The 26,691-nt window shown below is 43.3% G+C and overlaps 1 protein-coding gene across 2 annotated transcripts in view; it reads right to left on the bottom strand.

Annotated features, from left to right (window-relative positions):
• Positions 1-23,397, bottom strand: part of MALT1 (MALT1 paracaspase) — a 47,558-nt gene extending 24,161 nt beyond the window's left edge. Inside the window, exons 1-6 of one of the 2 annotated variants that reach the window (XM_044431544.1) lie at positions 23,128-23,397; positions 17,505-17,671; positions 13,865-13,986; positions 10,010-10,160; positions 3,374-3,552; positions 1,846-1,942 (exon numbers count right to left, since the gene is read on the bottom strand). In XM_044431544.1, coding sequence (XP_044287479.1) covers positions 1,846-1,942; positions 3,374-3,552; positions 10,010-10,160; positions 13,865-13,986; positions 17,505-17,671; positions 23,128-23,282 — 871 coding nt within the window. In that variant the 5' untranslated portion in view covers positions 23,283-23,397. The remainder of the gene's footprint in view (positions 1-1,845; positions 1,943-3,373; positions 3,553-10,009; positions 10,161-13,864; positions 13,987-17,504; positions 17,672-23,127) is intronic. The other variant, XM_044431545.1, reaches the window with a different exon arrangement.
• Between the last annotated feature and the right edge of the window lie 3,294 nt (positions 23,398-26,691).

Genomic DNA, 26,691 nt, shown 5'->3' with positions numbered 1-26,691 from the left:
AAAACTTATTTTTTGAACCAAAGAGGCAGAACACAAATTTAAGCTGGCATGAACTAGAAAAAAACACATAATTTTAAATACTAGTATTTAAAACTAGTACTGTTTGTTATTGGGGTCAGCCAAGACACATGCTACAGGGAAAGGCAAAATAGCTTTTTTTCCAGAAGATGCATTACTTGTCCCCCTACAGGAATGCAGTCTTGCTGTACTTGTCCTTTGCTGTTAGCTGTGGGACATAATTGGCAGGCATCTTCAGCTGGGACCCAGGGCACGAGGTAATGGAGGCAGAAGAAGCCCCAAGGCTCACTCAGGTAAATGGTGGTGGACACTTGGGAAGACATAGTAGGGTCAGAGACAAAGGCTTAGTTGGGAACAAGCATGTGTCTGATACTGATGAGTTGTACAAGAGGCTACGGCAGAGTCAGGAATAAGTGAAGAACAAGGCATGGCAGAACCAGGCAGTCAGGAACAGGGAAAAATCATGACACAAGCCATTGCAGGACTTGCATCAGCTGACAAACCGGAAAGAAAAAGTAGCTACCATAAAGACTTGTTTTTGTGGCAAAGCAGTATGGTCTGAAGGCACACAGGGCACCTACCATGATGGTCTGAGCTTGGAGCAGAGACCACCTGGGAACTTCATGCAGCCACCCTGCATATAATAAATAAAGCTGAGTAGGACTGGGTACTCTTTTATAGAGCTTTCTGTGCTCCCTAGATGGTCTGCATGATTGCACTGGCTCCAATCCTGCAGAGACCTATACGACTGATGCTAATCCTACAAGTACTCACAAGGTGAATCATGCTACTTGGTCAGGAGACCAAGGCGAGCTACATGATGCTGCAGATCCTGATATCGGCATACCTAGAGGCAAACTATTAATACTTGATATGATACAAAAGCCGCATCAATCTGCTCTACCTTGATTTAAAGTTCTTGTTCATAATTACTCAATTTCACCCTCCTAGTAATATGAACATTTTACATGTGCATTGCACTCAGGCACATATAATACTGTGCTATATGTCTTCATTCATGCTGAAAACTAATGAAAATGAAACCAAGTGTAAATGAAAACAAAAATGGCAAAATGATTTAATTCAACGACCATATAGTTTATAAAAATGTCCTAATTTGGTTAATATTTTGTTTAAAAAATCCAAAGGAGAAATAGACTACAGACACACACATACACATGGCTTTTCCAGTATGTATACAAGGTTTTGGAATCAAGTTACCTTGCACTACATGGCAACATGTTTAGAAACCTGATTAGTGGTGCAGAGAGTTGCCAATCTATAGTGTCAGGTTTCTCATATGCACATGATGTTGTTGGCAAGTATGTTTCAGAAATGACTAAGCTCAGGGGAACACAGAGGTTAAGCAATTAGACAAGCTGATAAACTTATGCAAGTGAAAGAAGTCTATGCCAGGCATGGACAGAAAGTACATCATGGTACTCCCGGTAGATCGCTAGGGGTTTCACAGGACATCAGCAAGATATCTAATTCCCAGTTGTTCAATAACAGCAGCAACAACACAATTTTTTCCAACTAACTTAGGCTAAAGAAAGCTTGGGATACTCAAGTGTGGTCTTTACATGAAAGAGTTGTTAGCTCCGTTCAGTTCTGATAGCGAATGCAAACTCCTTAACTCAAATAATATGTCCTTAAATAATATTCAGATGGTAAGTTCCTTTGAGTCAAATTCTTGAGATGCACAAAAGGTAACACAGTCCCTCAAGTGTCACATGAGCTGTACTTAATCCAACACCATTTTTACTTGTTGTGCTGAACTATACACCAAAGTTAGTTTACTATCACACTCATTGCTAATCTTCTTACCTATAATGACTTTCACTTTCCTGCTTTCTTGACTGTCTTGATCATTGTAAACACGGCACCAATATGTGCCTTGATGTTCAGCGTCCACACAGGATACCTTTAGGAATACCAGAACATATTCTAAGAAGATATATTTAAAATGCATTCTCAGGCATTACATCATTAGCACGATATACATTTAAATAATGGCTAACAGCATTCCGTGCACTTTGGGGTTTAATCATGCCGGCCACATGACCACGGAGACTGTCTGCAGACAAGCGCTGGCTCCCTCGGCTAGGAAACGGAGATCAGCACCGCCCCCTAGAGTCAGGCATGACTGGACTTAATGTCAAGGGGAAACCTTTACCTTTAATGCTAGTGAAACTAGTTTTAGTGCTCTAGAACACTGAGTTTTAGATCCAAAGTTCTCCAGCTTGAAACATAAAACATAAAACATAGTTTTCCCTAGGGTAGGGGTCTGTGCATATTTCAGAATGGAAGCAAGGTCCCCTATGTTTGGATGCTCTTCCACTCAAAACAAACTTTAACATGAAAAACAAGATGCTGTGAAGAAGGCATTCTTCCCTATTCATTTCCCTGAACATAGAAAACTGGCATTTATTTCTATACCTTTCACTCTCGGAAGGGAAGGGAAGGGTTTTGACCATCTTACCTCAAACTTTTCCACCAGGGGGCAGGCTGGAAAGGTGGTGCCAGCGATGAGTGTGGGCTGGCAAGGGGGAGGTGCGTGCGGGTGCATGTGCTGAGGCAGGCACGAGGGTGGGGGTGGGCACGTGCCGTAAGGTGGGCGCACAAGGCAGAGATCATTTTCTCACGGAGATCACTTTCTCCGAGCAAGCAAACTGCTGTCTCCCTGCACTTGGGGTGAGGTGGGCGGCAGCGGCGGGTGCGCACATGGGTGCGGGTGCGCATGTGGTGGTTACAAATGGGTATGGCGGGCTGGATCCAGCCCCCAGGCCGTAATTTTAGGACCCATGATCTTAACCATAATCTTAGCTGCAGCTTCTGAATCCAACTTTCTTGAACTGTTCTCTCACTAGGACTGCCTTAAATTGGTTGCAAGAGGAAAAAGCTGTTCTATTTCTTATATGAATTTAATGGGGAAATAATTTACTAAAATAGGACAATGACAAATGAAACTATTACCTTATGAAACTAGTAATAAATTAGTAGAGGTCATTGTGTTGGAGGGTTGTATCTACTTATAAGATTGGACACATACTTTATATGTATAAAGCCCTTGTGTACTGTTTCTCTGCCCACCCAGTTCATAGCTTTGGAAATAGGACACCGGCAATTAAACTCCCTTCTGAGTTTAGTATTCCAAAGAGAATCATGCAAACATTATCAGCATGCTACTGACAGAGCACTAGGAAACTAAAGAACATGTTACTTTATAGACAGAATTTCAAAGTTTCAGATAAAAAAAGAACTTATTTAAAAGAGGCTTTGAATTTAAATTTGATAACATTTACCACTTAATTCACAATCAGTATAGCTCAAGGAAAAGAACAGTAACACTCACCATATAAAGCTTTTTATCCCCATTCATCAACGGAGAACCATTTCTGTACCACTGGTACTTGGGCATAGGGGTTCCTATAGCTCCACATTGTAGAACCAGGATTTCTCCTACCATCAAGTTTTGGGACTGTGGATGAATGCAAATATGTATTTTCTTTTCAGTCACTTCAGGATAGTTTCCTTAAAAGAAAAGAAAAACTGAGATCTTTTTAGCTGTTGAAGGTGAAAGTATAACTTCATAGCAAACACAGGTCTGGAACCCAGGCTGCCCTTTCTCTGCAGCAAACTCATAAGGGGAGAGAGGCAAGATTTAATTCTTCACCAGCTGACTGCTTGTCTTCCATGGACACACACTTCCCTCTTGTTCAGCCACTTTTCCAATAACCAGGATTCTGACACGTTCCTACATGGGTCCTCAAACTACGGATCTGGCCTGCCATGCCCATTTGGGCCTGCCAGGCCAATGTGTGCCCCCACCGCCCACCTCACCCCACACGTGGGGAGGCAGCAGTTTGCTTGCTCAGAGAAAACAATCTCCAAGCAAGCAAGCCACTGCCTCGTGCGCCCGCCTCGCGGCGCGTGCCCACCCCCGCCCACACCTCGCCTCCCCTTGCGCATGCCTCGCCCCTGCCTCAGAGCACCCGCGCCAGCCCACGCCCACCGCTGGCACCACCTTTCCGGCCCACACCCAGCACCGGCAGCTTTCAACTGGTCCCCTGGTGGAAAAGTTTGAGGACCCCTGCTTTAATATATCAGGTGTGGAAATAGATTAAGAGTGGGTGAGAGGAGTCAGATCACACATCTATCAAGTCAACATTGCGTTGCATCATTGTATCAAGTCACCATCTCCTGATTGCGTAATGGTAGGTCCACATAAGCCCAGGAATGTATTTGACTTTCATACTTCAGTATATACCCTTTGGAATATGGCTAATGTAATATAACATATAGCACTAAAGCCACCTTTTTTTAACTGAAGTGAGCCTCTAGAAATATAACAACATACTTAAATTATCCAATAGGCATTTGATTTCAACAGACGTAGTTGATAAAAGATTCACATTCTTTTTTTTGCTGAAGAAACGGAAAGAAAATGGAAAACCACATAGCACTTGGATTCTCCTGGAACACAGCATTATATTAAAAAAGGGAATAGTGGTACAAGATTTTAAAACATGTAAAACATTTTAAAGCATGACATTCCTACTTAGTGGTTTGCCGCATGCATATCCTGGGTAAGGTGCACTCATGCAAGGCACGGCTCCCCATGCTGTTTCAGCTGATGATTCAGATGTTAAGGATGAGACTGGTTTTGGAAAGGCTTAAACTCCAGCTGTGCTTCAAGGTCCTAAGATCCAACTGGAGGAAGATTAGCCCAAAGGCATGACAGACCGGTCAACCCAGCTGTGGGCATCTTGAGGAACCACAGCCTGAGGCAGGAGACATCAAAATAGGAAGTCTCTCTGATGGAAAACAACTTCTCCCTGAAACACTAGACCCGGTTTCTCACCATCATCACTGAAGGGAAGCCGAATGAGGGGCACAATGGCAGGAGCACGGGTGTGCCCGTTTTCACAGCAGGCCTCCTCCAAGGTTGAGACACAGAAGGGCTCATAAAGGGAGCTTGGAGAAATGGCAGAAATGGTTCAACACTTCACTTTGTGTATGCTCAGAGACTCATATGTAACAATAAAGATAACGAAGCAAAGAAACACTGGTGAGTTTGATGTTGTTTGGAGGGCAAAACATGGAATGTGGCATTGCTCTAAATTCAAGGCTGTTGCTTCCTTAATGGAATCAGTCTATCCCTTGGTTTGGTCTTCCTTTTCTCCTTTTGCCTTTGCCTTTTCCTAGCATGATTGTCTTCTCCAGAGAGTCTTGCCTCCTCATGAGGTGTTTGCAGTACAACCTCAGTTTTGTCATTTTTGCTTCTAGGGAAACCTGTGGCTTGATCTCATTTGGGACACACTTGTTTGTCTTGTAAGTCCAGGGTATTTGCAAAGCTCTCCTCCAGCACCATGTTCTGAACACATCACTTTTATTCCTCTCAGCTTTCTTTTCTGTCCAACTTTCACACACACAAACACACACGATTGGGAATATAATGGTGTGAGTGATCTTGGAATTAGTCTCCAGTGGAATAGCCTACTTTTTATGATTTTTTCCTAGTTCCTTCATTGCTGCCCTTCCAAATTTCAGTCTTCTTTAAATTTCTTGGCTGCAGTCATCCTTTGAATTGATGGCTGAGCCAAGATATACAAAACCTTTTGCAATTTTGATTTCTTCATTGTTGGAAGTAAAGTTCTGTAATTTTTCTGTAGTCATGATTTTTGTTTTCTTAATATTCAATTGCAGTCTTGCTCTTGCACTTTAAATTTTTACCAATTGCTTTATTTTACCAATGGAAGTGCAGGTGTAATATAGATTGCTTCAGGAGTCAAAGCCTTTGTGCTTTTTAATGCATACAGCAGTCTGGCTTTTTTTCATTATGCAGTGTCCTCAGTAAAATTCTGGGCTACTTCCTACAAAAATAGCATGATGTACTAGCTCATAGTTTAATAAGTATTCTTTTTTTGAGGACTCAAGATAGCTTAGTGATCTTCAGCTGCTGGAAACACCATTACAAGTCATAAGAAATATATGCCACTTGGTCAGGAGTTATAAAGCTGTGGACCTTTGACATTATGATAGGCAACAAATTAAATATAACATTCCCAGGGTACTATAAACTGGGAAGTAACTGAAAAAGTTTACAGAACCAGAAATACAAGTCCAAGAAATCACCAGCTTGGTTAATGAGCAGAATCAAGGAAGCCATTAGGGAGAAAAAAAGCCTCCTCCAAAAGATGGAAGTCTTATTCAAATTTTAAAAAAAGAGAGAGAGAAAGGCCCACCAGACTGTAGATGCAAGCAAATAATCAGATAAGCAAGGAACGTATAGCTAATAACATCAAGGCCAACATTAAAGAATTCTTTAAATATATCAAAAGTAGGAAAGCAGCTAGAGAAGCAGTTGGACCATTGGACATTAACAGAATTAAAAGGCACACTGAGGGGGAATGAGGAGATTGCAGAGAAGTTGAATAAATTATTTTCTTCAGTTTTCCCAGCAAAGGATACAGAGCATATACCTATTCTGGAAGGGAGTCTGGGGAATTAAGACTGATAGTAGTGACCAAGGAAGCAGTTCTCAACCTTATTGACAATCTGAACAACAGCAAATCACCTGGTCCAGACCATATCCATCCTAGAATCCTAAAAAATGAAATAGCTAACCTTCTTACCAAAACATTTAATATGTTGCTAAACAGTCCTTGTATCAGAGGATTGGAAAATAGCCTATTGAACATCAATTTTCCAAAAGGAATACAGGGGAGATCCAGGAAATTACAGGCCAGTTACCTTAACATCCATTCTGGGTGAACTGCTTGAAAGCATCATTAAAGATAGAATCAGTAAACACACAGGGGAACAAGCCCTGATGAGAAAAAGTCAGAATGGCTTCTACAAGGGAAAAACTTGTCTCACAAACATATTGGCACTTCCTGAGAGTGTCAACAAGTAGGTAGACGGGTGATCCAGTAGGCATTGTTTACATGGACTTCCAAAAGGCTTCTGACAAACCCTCATCTGAGCAAACTAAGCAGTCACAGAATAAAAGTGAAAGTCCTGTTATGGCTCACAAATGTTGAAGAACAAAAGACAGATGGTGGAAATAAATGGTAATTTCTCCCAGTGAAGAGATGTCACGAGTGGAGTCTCGTATGATTCTGTATTAAGACTGATTCTTTTCAACCTGTTCATAAATGATCTAGAATTAGGAGTAAGTACAGAAGTGGCCACATTTGCTGATGATACACTGTTTAGAATGGTCAAAACCATAAGGGATTGTGAGCTGCAAGGGATCTCACCAAGTTGGGGGAATGGGCATCGAAATGGCAAATGCAGTGCAATTTAAGTGTAAAGTAATGCATGTTGGGGCTAAAAATCTCAATTACAAGTACATGGTGATGGGAGAGGAACTAATAGTGACTCAGGAAGAAAGGGATCTTGGGTGCTAGTGGACAGCTCAAAAATATCGGCCCAGCGCATGCCTGCTGTGAAAAAGATGAACTCCATGATAGGCTTAATTTGGAACAGAACAGAAAATAGAACTGCCAAGCATTTACTCCCCTTGCACAAACCCTGCATACAACCTCATTTAAGAGTATTGTGCTCCATTCTGGTTGCCTCATCTGAATAATGACATTATTGAATTGGAAAATATACAGAAAAGGGTAACAAAAATTATCAATGGACTGGAGCATCTCCCTGTGAGGAGTGGCTGCAAAACTGGGACTGTTCAGCTTGGAAAAAAGGCAAGAATGAGAAGACATGATAGAGGTGTTTAAAAATTATTCACAGAGTGAAGAAAATTAGAGAGCAAGGAATTTGTCTTGCATAACTCTCAAACATGGGGTCATCTATGAAGCTGACTGGGGGAAGGCTTAGGAAAGATAAAAGGAAGAACTTCTGCACACAATGTGTGGAACTCATTTCCATGGGAAGCAGTGATGGCAACCAATCTAGATGGTTTTTAAAAGGGACTGGACAGGTTCAAGGAAGTAGAGTCTATCTGTGGCTACTAGCATTACTATGTGTTACCTCCTTCACCAGAGGTGACATGCCTGGATACACCAGTTGCTGAGAAACGAGAGCAGGTAGATATCTTGCACCTATCCTGCTTGAGCGATCCTCTGGGCAGCTGGTTTGCCACAGTGCATATGGAATGCTGGACTAGATGGACCTTTAGTCTTATCCAGTATGGCTTGTCTTATCTTTTTATGTAGTAATACAAGGACAGATATAGGAAGCTGTTCTAGAGGCCTCTGCAGGCAAATAATTTTTTGAGTGAAAAAATGCTCAGTTGCAGCATTTGGACATAGAAAATCAAGAGTCTAATTCCCACTCAATTACGAAATTCTCTGTCTGGCTAGAAGCAAGTATCTCTGCGCCTCTCGTTCCACCCCATCTCCTTGTCCCTAGACCATGGGTCCTCAAACTACGGCCCGCGCGATGAATCTGGCCCGCCATGCTCATTTATCCGGCCCACGCCACCACCCAAGCGGGCAGGAAGTGGTGGCTTGCTCACTTGGAGATGGTTTTGGACTCGTTGGGAGATCTCTGAGAGAGTGAGCTGCCGCTGCTGCGCGCCTCCCCCCTGCCCGCCGTGCGCGGGCTCACTGCTGCCTTGCAGAGCGGGCAGGGAGGCGGTGACTTGCTCGCTTGGAGATCTCTGAGTGAGCAAGCCACTGCTGCGCGCACCAAATGCTGCCTTGCGCGTGCCCAACGATGACTCACCAGCCCACGTTCCCAGCCCCCCCCCCCGGCCCACACCGGTCGCACTGCCTTTCAACTGGCCCCCTATTGAAAAAGTTTGAGGACCCCTGCCCTAGACTATCCAACAGGCTATGAGGCAACACAGTTCTGAAGAAGTTTCTTGAAGAAAGGGTAGCATACAATTCTAACAATCATTTATTTGTATGCCAGAGGCACTTAATAAAACATGTCTAACATTACAAAAGGTATAACAAAAATGAAACCACAGAGTAATTCAACGGTTAAATTAATTAGTTAAATCTGAACTAAACTACACCAAAGGTCTTCATACCAAAGAATCATTTTTTTTGTTTCTTATACTGGTCCTATACTCTTTTCAGCACCAGGTGAAAACCTTTTTCTTTGAATGTTATTTTAAAAATTAGGGATTTTAGAAGTTAACAGACTCTCTTTTTTATCTCAATTATTTATATTATCTTTTTCTTTGAATGTATTTTACTTATTTTTAACTCTGTATTTTTATTACTATTGATTGTATTTATTATTATTATTATTTGACTATTGTATTATTGACAGTTTTTATTACTGTTGTGATTTTAAGCTTGTAAGCCATCCTGAGATGCTGCTGTGAAGGACGGGATACAAATGGTTTAAATAAACAAACAAATAAATAAATATTTATTGTTATCCAAAGTCAGAACTTTGGCACAAATTTTTGAAGGTGTTTAAGGCACATTCAGGTTGCAGCCTATCAACAGTATTTCCATATTGGTAATACATATAAAGAATACACCCGTAGATGGTGTAGCAGATCTTCAGTTTCTGAGAGTCCACAAGTACACAGTCATTAATCCTAAAGGATATAGCTACTGATATTTTTCAAAATAGTACAGTTGTAAAAGCCTAAGTCATGAAAATATAAAACCTACAAGGGCTTTCACATAGTTACATTTACAAAATCCATAAAAGCTCAAAAATGACTTGTTTCTTCATCATTATGTTTTGATCAAAAATCTTTTTTCACAATTCTAAGAAATCAAGGAGATCCTCCAAAACTGAGTAAGATCAAAGGTCACTGAGTTGATTCAATCTGGTATGCAAGAATGAAGGCTAAAATATAACTTAGATAAGAAACTTACAGATGCATTTTTTCTCCTTTTCAAAAAATTAAGACTAGCACAGTGCGCTTGTGCTGTACTTAGAGAAGAGACCCATTTCTCTCTGAACTATGTTGCTGGGATGTCTTAAGGTAATACAAATATTTTCCAAAGGAAAGAATTTTTAATAATTCGTACTGGTCAAAACTTTTCTTACTTACCATGATAAGTTCCTTGCATATCACAAACATCCAGTTGTGCCCATTGGGTGAACTCATAGGAAGAGTCACTGTTCACTCGGCATATGTAAAATCCAGCATCCTCTGCAGTCACTTGGTTGATCACCAGTTCTGGGGAATTCCCATGTGGAATCTGAGTTGAGTTGAATAAAAAAGGATGGTTTAGCACAAATTGCAACAGTGCAGGATAAAACACCAAAGCACCTATTTTCCATATAAGAATGATTTAAGCCAGCCACCTAAGAAAAAGGACACCTTGCAACCCTCACATTTTTCAATTCATTCTAACAGCTTTGCATTTCACCCATCTTCCAAGGAACTTGGAGGTATCCCATTTATCACCACAACCACTCTGTGAGGCTCATAAGGTTATTAGGTGAGCTTCAGAATTAAACCGATTTGAAAGACATGAATGGAGCTTGAGAATTAATTCACAGCAGCCTATTTCTGCTTAATGCATACCAGCAGCATCTAGGAGGATCTGCAAAACTACCCTTGGCAGGTTGTGGTGTCATGCAATGGGTAACAAACCATGCAAAACCAATAGGTTATAGGGTCCTAGATGCCTTGCTACCATGGCAAAAAGCCATGCTGTCTGGGTTCATGTGACACAACAAGCTAATCCCCTCAACATGGGACTGGCACAGGCAGAAGAGTGAATAAGCCACCATGGCTTATTAGACATCCTGCGATCACGTGAACTAGGTCAAGGTCTCTCTCCAGTTCAGGTGCAGTGGAGTGGTTAAGAATGAAGAGGTACAACCCTAATGTTATGTTGAGATCTTAAGTATGACATAAGAACAGTTGGCCAGAATTGCAGGCACAAGTGTTCACCAACGAAGTGACAATATCATTTGACCTCACAGACTTGTCATTTTACCAACAGATGGCTGAACTTGGAATGGATAAGAAGTTATGCTTCTGCTCAGCCACAAATTTGCTAGTCATAGGCAATCATGATAAGTTTCCTATCAATAAAATGGCACAGTTGAGAATATGGGTGGTATGAAAATCACTTTCCACATTTCTGCATCACCAAACATTTGTGCACACTAAATATCCCCCAGTTAACTCTCTGGGCAGTTTACAAATTTAGAAGACATATAAACAGTAAAATAATCAGATTTAAATAAATAATTAACAATAAATCCAATGCAACAATATTAACAACTAGATACACAACACAGCAGCAGTAATAAAGTATTAAAACAACTCTTATCTATTAAGTATCTGGAAAATAGAAAGGTTTACATTTCATACAATAAAAACTGCTGACTTCCTTTCCCACTAGGCTCACTTCCTCCCACGTCCTCTTCAGGTTGTTGAAGTGGATGTGAAAGTAGGTGGTGGTGGGAGAGGAAATCAGGTGTTTAGGGAGGAAATCAGTGACACAGAGAGAAAGCAAACTTTTGCAGGGGTCTCAAAGGTCTACTGGGAGTGCTGGCAGGTGCTGCATTGGTGATTCCTGATTTATAAGCCCCAACCTAAGTAATTATGAGCTGGTTTAACCAGCTTTTGGCATCAGATTTGAAAAATGGACTCAAGCTGTTTCAGGATAACAAGGGCTTTAACCCTTTCCATAGAAACAAAAACGACAAAGCTGAAGTTGTCATACTTTGGGCACACCATGAGAAGGCAAAGCTCCCTGGAGATGGCAGTCATACTAGAGAAAGTTGAAGGCAGAAGGAAAAAAGCACAACCAAAGATGCAATTGACTGACCACAGAAGAAGCCACAGTGTGGGATTTACAAAAGCTGAACAGGGCTGTCATTAATAGGCCATTCTGGAGAGCTTTCATTCATAGGGCCGCCATAACTCAGAGATGACCTGATGGCACCTAACAACAAAACCTGGACTCAAGCTATTTCAGGATATTTTTGCTATTTTATATCATTTCCAAGGATTTCAACAATCAAGATCAATAAAGTGAATCAGTTAGGTGTAAAAAATTGGCAACTGCCTAATAGTTGTGAAAGACCCCACAGAGCTACCCTATTAAGAAAATGGTACATGCGTTTCAGAAAATGGGTAACAGGTAATTTGGCATATCAACTTAAGCACAACATTGATTTAAAGTCAGGTTATTATTTTCTTTAACAATTGATGGCCCCACTGAATCGAAAAGAGAGTAATCATGTTACAGCACAAAAGTTCCTGGATAAAGGGAGGAGGAAATTATCACAACAGCCCTTGAACAGAATATTGGTACCTCAGACCTTGTAATAATCAGACGTTTGGAATTCTGCTGAATATAAGGTGATTGCTGTCTTTAAGCCTTAACTTACAGAATGTACATTACAATTTGTGGTATTGCCAGGTCACTAGGACCCCTAGTATCTCATAGCCATTCTTTGGCGGACTTAGGAGATGGGCCTCATCTCACTCAGCCTTTAGAAAGACGCATCTTTTTAAGTCAGCTTTTTTTAAAAAAAGAATTTTTTTTACCATTCTTAATGCTCAGGTTCCATCACTTAAAAACCAGATGCACATCACATCAAAACAGCACTGTTTAACCTGGCTATTTAAGTGACCAACCATTTTGCTATGAACCTGCCTGAGTATTAGTATTACAGAAGAGACCCCTTTGAAGGCCCAATTACACCAGAGAGCCATCTGTCAGGCATACATGGGAGGCCTTTATCCTGTGATCCACCAAGTTATAGGACATCCTCCCTTCAGAATTATGATTTGCTCCTACTCCCTTAGCCTCTAGAATGGGTATACAGGCACCTCTATTCACTCCTTTAAAATATGTACTCCGTAATGTTTAATTTTTTTTAATGTTCTTGTTTTATCACTGCAGAGTTTTACTGTTTTGAACTGCTGCACACTGCCTTGATACCTTTTAAATAATAAATACATTTTTAAATTTCCAGTGAAAATGCACAGGACTACAGCCCAAAGGTGATCACACATGTCCATGCAATATAAATACTATGATTATTAAACTCTAGGCTTAAAAAGAAATTACCTATTTAGAGTAGGCAATGATTGAATGGTTCTCAAAAACAGTAAACAAATGCAGGTAAATATATCATGCATGTTTTTGTCTCAGTTTATCTTGATCAAAATTAAAAATGATGTCAATCATAAATCATTTAAATTTTCCCCTGAAATAAGTGGTTGTCAGCAATAAGATCATAAAGCAGTGGCAGGTACTTTATTCACATTTACTTGCCATAATGGAAATGTCTCAGCCCAGAAGGCAACAATTAATATCCATATTTTAGTTGCATGCTACTAACATAAATTCTGCATTTTTTTCATGAGTGCTGCTGTTATTCTGGAACAATGATCCTCAAAATGTACAAAATGTGAATCAAAGTTTATTTTAAAAACTGTAAGATCTGAGAAACTATCTGGCCTTGTGAGATGTGTCTGTTTTCTAATTCATTTCACTATCATCACATTTTCAAAACAGCTACAACCATAAGGACTGGAAAAATATTTTTAAATGTGAGCTGGAATTTTAAGAGATTCTGAGATGGAGAGCACAGAAATCTCCATGGGTCTTATGTTGTCTACCCCTCCTGTAAATCCAAAGAGGAAAAAACTGCATTTTCAGTCCAGTCCATGGATCTTCTCCATCTTGCTTCGGACTACGAGTGTGACATGGCTGTCAGAATGTTGGGCCGGGGACCCGGATGATTTGGATTTAGTCTCCACTCAGCCATGAAGTTCATGGGGTGAACTCATGCACAATCAGCCTTATCTATCTCACAGGGTTGTTGTGACTCTAAAATGGAGAGGGGGGCTATGTAAGCTTCATTGGATTGCTTGCAAAAGGGAAAAAGTGGGATATCATCATGATCATCATCATCATCTTAGTATGTTTACCATTTTGCCACCTTTAAACCACTGATAATATAGAAGAGGATAACCAGCTGCCCAGCAGCTCAGCTTCACCATCTGTCCAGACAACACTGCGTGAGATTCTGGTTCTACTACTATTTTTATACCTGTAAAAAAAAGAGAAGGCATTGTACAAATCATGCTTAATACAGAAGATCAATTAATTTACATTAGATGCCTCTTCTTTAACATATCAACTTATCTAAAAGTTTGCTATCAGTTATTCCACTCATAAATCCTAATCAAATCAAGAGAAAATAAATACTTTACTACTTGTTAATAATAATAATGAAATCACTATATAAAAAATACTGCATGTCTGAGAAAGCAACTGCCAGTCAGAATGGAACACGAAACTACACTAGATGGACCAACATTTTGACTCAATATAGGTGGCTTCCTCTGTTCAAGAGCAATAGCTGTACTGAAATTTAAGACATAAACATTAAGAAATGTTTATTTACAGATCTTGAATACACAAAGGCATTTTGGCTGATTTTTTCCTACCTTCCTCTCACTTAGCAAAGTAATTTTCAATGTTCATAGCATTCACATGTTTGGAAATGGAGAGGATGAACATTTTATTCAGACACATTACTAGCTATGCACTTTAGGCCAGATTTAAACTCTCTCTCATGACAAAAGCTCAGGAGTGTGAATCAGGATGGGAGCACAGTAGTTTAACTACCTCCTTCAAGAAGCAAAGTGTAAACAAAAACGCTAGTACTGGAAAGTATTCAGAAATGGGCATAGTCCCAGTATGGCTTAGATCAGGGGTCTCAAACTCAATGTACCTGGGGGCCGCTGGAAGTAGAGGCTGGGTGAGGCTGGGCCGCATCAAGTATTCCACCACTGCGGTGGTGGTGGGCTGCTCATCCCGCGTTGCTCCCGGAGGCCAGCCCGGGCGCCGCCGGCGCTTTGAAGGCCGCAGGGCCCCTCCCCCGTGCCCCGCCTGTCCCCACAATTGGCCCGCGGGCCGCGAATTTGAGACCCCTGGCTTAGATCATCTATATCTATGAACTTTTATAACTGTGCATTCATTTAGCAGTTTCTATTTCCCTAAATCAGTTCCTGCTATAAAAAACACTGTAACCTTGACAGCATTTCATTAAAACTTCCATATAAAACAACTCATAAACCCAAGAACCAATGGAAAATAACTATGCTATTCCTCTTTACTTGCAGCCATACAACCTGTCAGAGAATATTTCCTGTATTTAAAATTTTAAATCAAGAAAGTAAAACTGCAATGCAGTTACTTGACCTGCTATATTTAGACTTTATTAGTAAATAGTAATTATCCCCCTTTGCTTTCTCAAAACTCACACAGGCCAAGTGTTACTTAGAGTTCTCAGATGCATCAATTAACTAATGATTTTGTGGGATTTTTATGCTACAGAATTCCCATAAATATCAAGCAAGGGAAAATGCCATTCTTGTTCAGCAACCTCACAAGGTGACAACTGGCAACACATCAGCTGCATTCATCTGAACAGTCTCTGGCTGATAATTAACCTAATCCTTTGTGTACTCCTAGATTTCTACCATAGCTACAGACATCTTGCATGCCATGTTTGGGCACTTCTTCCCTATTCTGTTGCCAGTCATACTTAATTTGTAAGTGGTCACTTCCAAATGATGGGCATGTGAAATTAAATACAGAAAAGAGCTATCTCAAGTTGTTCTCCTCATCATGCCCACCTGTAGCAATTCTATACTAAAACAAGAGTCTTGCACAATGCCTCTAATCCAGTGACTGGAAGTCGCACGTAAGATCCAAGCCACCCTAGCGAGTACTTGCAGTGCCTGCCCACACCTCAACCTGGCAAGATGGCTACGGTTGCTGCTGCTGCTGTTCCAACCCATCCTAAAAACTTATTTGGCTTTCACTTGCTTATGGCATCAAAGTAGGGGTTTGAAAGACTCCTGAAAATACTTTTGGCCTATGTAGAATTCCAAGAGCTAGTCACTTAATGGGAAGGTTCACACAACAAGACAAGCCATAGCAGTTTTATGACACTGTTGGTTTCTCACGCCATCCAAACCTGTTGTGGCATTTGGAATGTCTGTGGCATGTGTGGTACGTTTGGACTTTAGCAACCACAAAACGCAACAGTCTGTTCATGGTTTCTCCATATCATGATGGCTTTTGTGTTACCCAAACCCAGAAAGCAGAACCCATCATGTGCAAAAGCCACAACCAGAAAGCCACTTGGCAAGATTAGTTGTTGCCCCCTTTGCCAAGTGGCTAGCCACAGCTTTTATGCTACAAAGATCACAGGTGCCCCAGATCTTCTTTGGGGCAGGAGTGGGCAATCAGTGGGCAGCACCGTGGAAAGGAGTAGCACTACTCAGCTTCTTCCCTCACTGCCCCCCATTCTTGCTCCCACCCCATGGCACTGAACTGGGGATGCCTTTCTGGCAAATGAGGGAATAAGCTGAAGAAGGGTGAGCACTGCCTCCCCCTCATTACAGCTACTTGCAAGACAGGCTGATGGATACCAGGCTAGGGACACCGTTTTCACAAGCAGAAGCAAGAAAGGTGGGCAAGCAGAGCAATCAGCATCCTCCAACCAGGCACCACCAACCAGCTGATTCCCCCCCCCATGCCATGCACAAGGTACTTATCTCAGGCATGTGGGGGCAAGGGGGAGCAGCTTCTATCTGCAACACTACCCAGTGATTTACACACACCCCTGACAAATGCTTGAGCAGGCACTTCTGTCAGGCATCTCCTTCCTGTTCCAGTGGTCCTCTCTGGACAAAGAATAAAGGGTGCCTGATAAGCTCCCCCATCTTCTCTGCTGTGCTTCAGGGCAGGGGCTCTGTTTTCACAGCAGACACTGTTAGCAGCAGTGAGGAGATGAACGCTTCTGGCAAGCACAGCTGTCAAAAAGGGGAGTCTGCTTCCTTCCTGGGATACCGCCTGGAGGATTGAGAGGGAAGGAGATGGCAGGAGAGGGAAGAGTTACCTACATGAGCCTGACTGAAGTTACTTCAATGTGCCTGACAAACTGTGGTAACTGCACATGGTTGTTTGTTGTGACATGCACATCCACCCAGTATGTGAAAAGCAGCCTCTGAACTTTCAGAGCTGTAAAGCAGGGATGCACAACCTGCAGCCTGGAAGCCACATGCAGCCCTTTAAGGACTTTACTGTACTCCATCCTCCGAGAATCCTGCCTCTACCAATTTCTCATGACTGAACTCCCTCTCCCAGAGCTGCTGTCACTTCTAGCAGTAAAAAAAGAACGGCTGCTGTGTGCATGCATGTAGGCACACATGCACATTTGTGCATACATGTGCACCCACCAGTTCTCAAGCCAGCATCACACGTGGCCCTTGGAGTGAAAAGGATTGTATTTTATGCTTCAAGGATTCTCTCCAGAGAAAAATTAAGAAGTCTGGACAAATATAAACAAAACAGACAAATGGAGATGAACAAGGGTCTGTATGATTTCAAACTCTTTTGCAATTATTCCCATGTTAGAAGGAAGACTTGAAACTCTTAAAAGGCACACCACCCAAGTGGCTTTTAATGTTTTAAGCATAAGGTATAAATTATCTTTAAGAAAGCATTAAGCCCGTCACAGAAAAGTGATATATTTTCAAAAACAAAACTCACTAGGAGGACTGAGACACTGAAATGCCTCACTATGTTCTAGGGTCTGCAGCAGTTCTGTCAGTTCCTGCACAGTACAGCCTCTTTCACCCATTAGTTGAAGAAGACTCCTGCTGGGACTTCCTTCAGGCTCCAGCACCTGGAGAGAACATTGCTCCAATTCCAGGGAACTGAAAAGAATTGTACCATGTTAAAAAAATGTGCTGGTATGTATATTTATACATATGATTAATTACAGGAATTAAAACTACTCTCCAGTACAATGTAACTGCAAAAAGGTTCTTTTACCAAGAAATGTCACTAGAACCAGGTATATGAACATGGACTTCACAACTATTGATGCAAAATATTGCCTCAATATTACTTCACGATTCCTTTAAATAAGGGCATGACCACATGGCATATCAAGTAAACATTACTCTCTAGTAACAGTGATGACCAAGGTTGCTTAATAGTAGAACCTTGTGTATAAAAAGTCAGATCACATGGGATGACAATCCAAGTGTAAAACAATCAATCAACCTGGTTTGTAGTGAATGAACAAGTGTGCAAGTACTTGCTGCCCCAGGACATTTCTGGCTTGTTTAGTATAACATGTGAACCAGGGATTCTTGCCTGTTGGGACAAAACGAAGCCAGACCTGGCACTCAAGCTTGTCTCTGATATGCCAGAGTTCCTAGTTTACGTGTAATACTAAACAACCTAAGGACTGAGTGTTACTGTTTATTTAGTATGCACCAGTACACTGCTGCATTGTAATACATGAAACAAACCATTCTGTCTTAGCTTTCTAAGACATGCACTTCTATTTCTAAGACAAATCTAAGATTCTAAGAGTTCTAAGACAAATCTACATATGGTAGATTTACTGCAGTGGCTCAAACAATTGAAAGACTCTGTATCAACCCAAGACTTCATAGAAACTTCTGGCATCAGCCAATTGCCAAGTACCAGATCAGTGCCCCCCCCCCCCCGAACAACAGAAAGAAAGTAGGATTCACTTGAACCTATACATAACAGAACACAGCACTTCAGGAGACATCTACAACATTTGAATTGGCTCACTAGCCATCCCTGATTTAGGTTACCAGTGACTTGTTTGCCTCATCCAAGTCCTCTGCAGGCAGGCCAGAGGTGACTTCAGGTTTTTCAGTGTCCTTGGGCAAGCCATCTCAGTGAGTCTTTCTTCTCCCTGCCACTGTTACGAGGTGCTATTGCTTCTTTTCTCTCATCCTTACTTGACTGACAGCAGAGTCAGTGAGCACATAGCTTATGGTATTTCCCACTCCCATTGCTCAGCACCACCATTGCCTGGACAGGAGCAACAGGCAGACAAACAAGCTAGTTGCAGCAGTGAAGAGAAGCAGCAGGTCCTGGAGACTTTTGTCAGTGATTCTCTGCTGAGGTGTGGGAACACAGCAGGTGCCTGACTATGCTCACCTTTGATGTGGACCCTGTAGGGCACTCATTCTCAACAAGGGTTTTGAAACCAGCAGATGCAATGCAGCTTTGTCACCTCTCAGAGTAGCAAAACAAGACTTTGTTGACAGCACCTGGTACCCTAGATCTGTTATTGTGAAGGCAGTCTGATCTAACTATACATCTGATTTTACTATCAGATGGAAAGTGGTATAAAAATATAAAATAAAATTATGACGTTGGAAAGAAAACAGAGGGATCTCCATATTCTTGGAATGGCAGTCCAGAGAAACCAAAGCAATACTGATTTGTTCAGTACTGGGCTGATCATTTTATTATACTTAAAAATTGTTGTGAACAACCTAGAAAGCCTTGGCTGTTGAGCAGTATATAAATTAAATAAAAAATGAAGCAGGTTGCCTGGAAAATGTTGAAGCAGAAACACTTCCAGTGAATCAATTGTTGCCCTAAATAAATGGAAACAGCATGTCTAGCTGACTTACAATTGTAAACAAAACTAATAAAGTATTAATTGTACCTGCTGTTTAAATATATGGATTATTTGATTTTATGAGTCTGAGAGAAAATCAATAACATGTATTTCATGCTGTTTATTTGACCAGATTCAAAGCTTTACTTGGAAATAACTTTTACAGGAGTATGTAGGAATATTTACGACACAACAATTCAACAAAATAGTCTTAATTGCATTGTTTAAATACTGAGAGAAAAATGAAGATAGTGAAAACTAGCAACATTCTAAGTTCAGTGTGCCTGAAGAGCTGCAAACAGAAATATATACCTTCCTAGTTATACTCACCTGAAGAACAGGTAATTATAGGCTTGAGTTTAGTTTTGACTAGTGTTGCATCAATCCTAGTTGCTCAATTAGATCTAAACTGTTGTGTCCATTCATTGTTACTGATTAATTTGATGAAACAACACATTCCAAACAGGTAAACTGTTCACCCTGCATCACTGGTTTCGTCCCTTGGAGCCTGATCTGTCCGCTGGTTCTATCTGGTTCTATCTCTCACAGAATAGCAGACGAGAGCTCCTTTTTGGGGATGACAATGTAATAAACTAAATTCAACCGGATGTGCAGAGGAAGATTCAAAACTGTGCACAAGCATTCATTTGGGGCTTAATGGGAAGACCTTGGTCTTAAGCACAATGTACCACTTAGCCAACATTCCCCAAACTTCTAATACCTGTGATACATTCACCTACCCCAACCCACCTAAAATTGGAGTTATTTCACTTTTACATCTGAAAGGTTTGCCTTTCCAGTGAAGAAAAGGGAATTATGCAGTCTTGGATATGCCCATTCACCCTGTTTTTGCATGAGTCACTTACCTGGACATGGCCAGAGCAGTGTCTTATACCACCATGCAATGGGAAGCTTCCTTTCACAGAAGGCAATTTTGCTATATGCCTGAGCTATATGCCAAAAGTGATTGTAAGACTGGATCTTAGCCAATGCAAAATTGTACCAAGATTAGCTACCTCCAAGAGCTGTGCAATTCAGAGTTTTGGCCAGAGCCTTAAGAAGTTTCTTTCAACATACAGGCTGAGACATACAGTATAGGACACAATCATGCTATTACAAGGGACAACCTCTATGAGAAGCGAAACCTGTTTTCTCAACTCAACTACAGTATCTTTGCCACATAGAAAATTAATTAGATATATCAACGCTATGACACCCTTAAATATAGGCATCTAACAAATCTAAATTTGAAAGGTACCAATTAAGAGCAACTCAGCTTATATCCCTGCTTAACTGTGGAATGCAATCAGCCTCATAGAGTCACTGTGGAATAAAATGAAGTAATTCATATGGGTACCACCATTAGCTCCTGGGGGCAGAAGCGGGAATGAGAGGATATTAATGCAATAATTTATCACTTTGTGTCCTGACTTTAACGCTGCCTATTTGCCCATACTTTATACCAAAATTCTAGCATCCTTATTTGTTTTTGCCAAACTATTGGTTTAGCCTAAAATACAGACACAGGAAGCTACGAGATCAGAGACTCTACTCAGAAGTTGACAGAAGTTCCCCAAGACTTTCATGTTACATGCTACCTGATTGTTTTGATAACTGGAGGTACCACTGATTGACTTTGGAGACTTCCAGCATGGACTCTACTTGTCATGAACATCTTTCTTCTCTCTTTCCTGCAGTTGAAACTTTTAGAATCACAGTCCTTTATTGGTGGTCAGCAGATTTAGAAGCAGCATAAATCTGAGTAACGATACCGTAGAGTAAGTAGGAGTAGCTTTTGCCTATATGAAGAGTTGAATGCAAACTGAAACAATCCCTTCCTTTCCTGAAAGTTCTTGACTCACTACTTAAAAGCCAGATGGCAGGAATGTCTGACATTACTTAATTGGCCTACCTGTTTAGCCTTTTCACAGGGTCAAATAATTCCTCTTCTTTTTCTACCCTTCCCTGTTCTTACAGTATCCCCCCACCCCTCCTTACCCAAGATAGTTTGGTTCTCACACACTAGCCCATAGTATTGCTTGGTAAACTTGACAGTTCACTCCTCCTCTTCTTCCTCAGAGTCCAAACTAGTTAGCTGGGAATGCTCTATTTTGAGAGAGCAGAGATTCATCTCCACACTGAGTTATGGTGGGTATTTGAAGGTTCACCCATCCCTTCTGAACGTTCTATAAAACTTTCAACCTTACGCCAAATCAAAAATGCTTATTGGGTATTTTCAAATCCATCTCAACCCTTCCCCACTAACCTGTTTCTTCCACACCTGCCCATCACTCCTTGTTTCTAGTAATCCCACTGGGGTAATTATCTGTATTCCAGACCCTCAACATTGACTGCTCATATGCAGATTTCTTCCCCACCTTTTGCAGACAAAGTACCCATACCTAGCTTTAATCTCCTCAGAATTCTTCAGGGTATGCCAGGTAAGGAATGACTTGTCCTATCAAATGCTGCCCAGTGTGGAACATTTCAGTTACCTAAGCAGGACAGCAACCTTCCTTCACTTGCAGGGCTCTTATGCCCTGAATATTAGTGACAAATAGCCTTTCAACAGGTAAAGGTATTCTATTTCTTCACTTGTTGAATTTCTGCATAATTTCAAAGGTACAAAAACCCTGTCAAAGAATAGTGGGGGGAGAAAGGTGCCAAACCCATTCTAAACTTTCTTGAAAAAAAAATAGCCTTGATGGATCAGATCAAAGGGGAGCTAGTCCAATATCTTGATTCCCAGAATGAACCAGATCCCTTTAGAAAGTTCATAAGTAGAGCAGGATATGAGGGCATTTCTTATCTTTCTTATCATTGTTTCCCAATGATCAGGTCTGAGCTTGGAAGCAGCATTGAACCATCATGACTAGGAGCCAGTGATAGCCTTTTTTGGCCACCTTGATGGCTGTTATTCTGGCAGAAAGGCATGATATCTATATGCAGATGCATATAAATACATGCATTTTGGGGTGATGCACTTCCCCTTTTGGAAGCATCCATAAATGGCCATCCCAGTTGCCCCCTCCCCAAGCCTGCCAGGTCACCATATACCACCTGTGCTCTTTGCTGCAACCTAAACCTCAAAGCAGCTTTGCGTAACCTGAAAATTTCCACTGCCTTAGCCACAAAAGCAGTGCTAGATCCTCAAAGATCTGGGGCTGAGGCCTACAGATCAAAAAGTAAAGCACACTTTTGCATCTACCACTGTACACAAGCTCTTAGTTTTCCTGTGTGCCTTACAAGAGCATGTTTTTGAAGTGCACCTCTATGGGGAGAGGAAACTTGATTTTACCGGGCCGGGGGAAATTAAAGCAGAAAGTAAATAAGAGAAGCTGCAGTAAGAGAAGCACCTATGGGCAAACGGCCAGCGAATCCAAGAGGGTCAGGTGTGGCGGGGTTCATCAGGACCCCCAGACCTTTATTTCAGCAGGTGCCCAAGGCCACCTGGGTGTGGAGTCGATGACTTCCCAGAGATCGGGGCCCCCCACGAAAGATGCGGGGCTCCAGCCCTAAAGGGCTGCTCACTAACCCTGCCTGTGGACAATCCTGACCGGGGGTCCCAGCCCTAGCGGGCTGCCCCCTAACGCTGTTCAGCAATCCCCCCGCCCCCGCCAACGGTCAGAGCATCTCCCCGAGACAAGCCGCACAAACGGAACCCCTTCACACGCGCACCGACACACCTCTCCGCCCGGCCCAGCGGCAGCCCCTCACCTCAGCCTGACCCCGCCTTGGCTCCCGGCTAGCTGGGCCAAGTCCCTCCAGCCTTTGCCCGTATCCGCCTGGTCCAGCAGGTGGCTGAGTTTCCTCAGCAGGGGCTCCGCCAGGCGGTTTATGGGCAGGGGGGCGGCCGGCAGCGAGCACGCCATCCCGGGAGAAGGAGGCTTCCGCCGCTCGCTCGCTCCAAGAAGCCGCGCCGCGCTCGCATTTACTGCGGTGCTTAAGCCCGAACGATTTTGCGAGGAAGCAGAAAGGAAGGAAGAAACTCTGCCGGGCGTGTTGAGGGCGGGCCGGGGGTGCGGGAGGAGGAGACATGGCCGCCGCCGGGCGGGCGCAGGAAGCCGCGGAGGCGGGGGGTTCCCCTTCGTGGCAGGAAGCCGGGGGGGGGGGGCGCGAAGCCGGCGTCGCCTGTCGCGCGGGCGGTGGGCGGCGAGGGCGAGGCTCCCCCCGGCCGAGGCCCCGCCGCTCCGCACGCGCTGCTTCGGCCTGGGCCCTCCTGTAGGTTGTCCGCAAGACTGGGCTGGCGGGAGATTGTCATCGCTGCCCGGAGTGTACATGCCTGTAAAATGGGGGAAGAGGAGGGGATATGTAACCTGCCTGGAGGTTTTTGCAGGGACAAAATAAAAGTGGGATACCAAAATAGTAAATAAATTTTAGCAATGTGGCCAGACAGCTGACATACATACATAAATACATTATATAGCTTTCGTATATCGTCCTTCATTAAAAAGTCCCAGCACGGAAAATTATTGATCACAATTATTGATAACTTAAGAGCAACACCCACCTGCCCATGTGCCCCAGCAACTGGTGTCCAAAGGCATATAGCCACTGATGCTGGATGTAGCAAATAGACAGTCAGACCTAGTAGCCATTTACAGGCTTCATTAATTTCGGTGGCTTTGACTACATCCTGTGGAAATGAATTCCACAGTCTAATTAGGTGAGAATAAGTATTTGGTTTTTCTCTGTACTGAATTTCCCATCAAGCAGCTTCCTGGGATTACACTGTTGACTTCTTGTACTGTGGGTGAGGGAGAACAATTAAAATGGCATCATAGGTACTTCCATATATTAAGTCCAACTCTGTGCTGTCAATATGGCAGCTCTTAAGCCACTCTTCCTGAAGAAATCAGGGATTGAGCTTCTGCATGCAATGCATGTGTTCTACCACTGAGCTATGGGTGCTTTTTATTCCTTGTCTATTTATTTATTTATTTATTTATTAAAACATTTTTATGCCGCCCCATTCGCCGAAGTCTCGGGGCGGCTTACAACATCGATAAAACAATAAGCTAAAATCCATATAAAATAATCTTAAATAAAACACACATTATAAAATAAGCCGCCCTGGCCAGATAAAATTCAATTATATTTAGCATTTAAAATGTTGCTTAAATAAAAAGGTCTTAGCCTGGCGCCGAAAAACAAATAACGACGGCGCCAGGCGGACCTCTCTGGGGAGCGCATTCCATAACTTAGGCGCCACCGCTGAGAAAGCCCTTCTCCGAGTAGCCACCCTCCTAATTTCTCTCATGGAGGGCTCCCGGAGAAGGGCCTCTCCCGCCGATCTCAGGGGGCGACTGGGCAAATATGGATGTAAGCGCTCCTTCAGGTAACCAGGACCCAAGCCGTTTAGGGCTTTATAGGTCATTACCAACACCTTGAATTGGGCCCGGACTTCAATGGGGAGCCAGTGAAGCTGACGGAGAACTGGCGTCATGTGAACATAACGTCCAGTCCCCGTCAGCAGCCTGGCAGCTCTATTCTGAACCAATTGAAGTATCCGGACCATCTTCAAGGGTAGCCCCACGTAGAGCGCGTTACAGAAGTCAAGACGGGAAGTCACCAGCGCATGAGTCACTGTTGCAAGGCAGTCGTACTCCAGGTAGGGGCGCAGCTGATGAATCAGCCGAAGCTGGAGGAAAGCGCTCCTCGCCGCTGTTGTCACCTGAGCTTCAAGTGAAAGCTCCGGGTCGAGGAGCACTCCCAAGCTGCGGACCTTGTCCCTAGGAGGGAGTGCAACCCCATTCAGGACAAGGTTCAGGTCACCTTCTCCGAAGCCCGAACCGCCATCCAACAGGACCTCCGTCTTGTCTGGATTGAGCTTCAGTTTATTGGCCCTCATCCAGCCCATTACCTCGGTCAGGCACCGGTTCAGTACAGCCACTGCCTCACCTGGATTGGTGGAAAACGAGAGGTAGAGCTGGGTATCATCAGCATACTGATGGGTCCGCAGCCCACACCTCCTGATGACCTCTCCCAGCGGTTTCATGTAGATATTGAACAGTAAAGGGGACAAAATGGAACCCTGCGGTACCCCATGGCAAAGCTGCCATGGCGCAGAGCCATAGTCCCCCAACACCACCTTCTGGAATCGGTCGTTGAGATAGGAGCGGAACCACCGCAAAGCGGTGCCTCCGACCCCCAATCCCGCCAGCCTATCCAGAAGGATACCATGGTCGATGGTATCGAAAGCCGCTGAGAGGTCCAGGAGAACCAACAGGGACGCACTCCCCCTGTCCTTCTCCCTGCACAGGTCATCGTACAGGGCGACCAAGGCAGATTCAGTACCGTACCCGGGTCTGAAGCCGGACTGAAATGGGTCCAGATAATCAGTTTCATCCAAGAGTGCTTGGAGTTGTCCCGCCACCACCCGCTCTAACACCTTGCCCAGAAACGGGATGTTGGCCACTGGTCTATAGTTAGCGGCCATCCCTGGATCCAGTGATGCCTTCTTCAGGACCGGTCGGACTACCGCCTCCTTTAAAGGGGCAGGCACCCGACCCTCCCTCAGAGAAGCGTTAACCACTTCCAAGATCCAGGTTCCAATCCCGTGCTTGGAATCCTTTATTAACCAAGACGGGCAAGGGTCCAAAAGGCAAGTGGTAGGACGTACTCGTCCAAGCACCTTGTCCACATCATCGGGCCGCAATAACTGAAATTCATCCAATAATTCTGGACCAGACGGCAGCGTTGGTGTCTCCCTTAAAACCTCTGAATCAATAGTGGAATCCAGCTCGTGACGAATCTGAGCGATTTTCTCCCTAAAATGCTCGGCAAAGTCGTCACAGCGGGACTTTGAGGGTGGAATCAGCTCTTCCTTTGGCCCTGGGTGAACCAGGCCTTGCACCACTCAAAAGAGCTCCGCCGGACGGCATTGTGAGGAGGCAATGGAAGCGGAGAAGTGTCTCTTTTTCGCCGCCCTCACCGCCACAGCATAGGCCCGATAGTGGGCTCTTAAGTGTGTTCGGTCAGATTCATCCCGTGATTTCCTCCACCTACGCTCTAGCCGTCTCCCAACCTGCTTCATTGCCCTCAATTCTGGAGTGTACCAAGGGGAAGAGCGGGCTCTGCCCGGTGGGAGAGGACGCTTAGGAGCGATCGTGTCTACAGCCCTGGTCATCTCCCCATTCCACAGTTCAACCAGAGCCTCGACAGGAGCACCTGTCTTGTCAGCCGGAAACTCCCCCAGAGCCTTCAGGAATCCTTCCGGATCCATCCGGCTCCGGGGGCGGACCCACACAATCGGGTCTGCACCCTTACAGAGGGAGATGT

This window comes from Varanus komodoensis, unplaced genomic scaffold (genome assembly GCF_004798865.1).
Source record: "Varanus komodoensis strain SLA01 unplaced genomic scaffold, ASM479886v1 scaffold22, whole genome shotgun sequence".
In the NCBI taxonomy this organism is placed as follows: Eukaryota; Metazoa; Chordata; class Lepidosauria; order Squamata; family Varanidae; genus Varanus; species Varanus komodoensis.
This window is presented reverse-complemented; position numbering and strand designations above follow the sequence as displayed.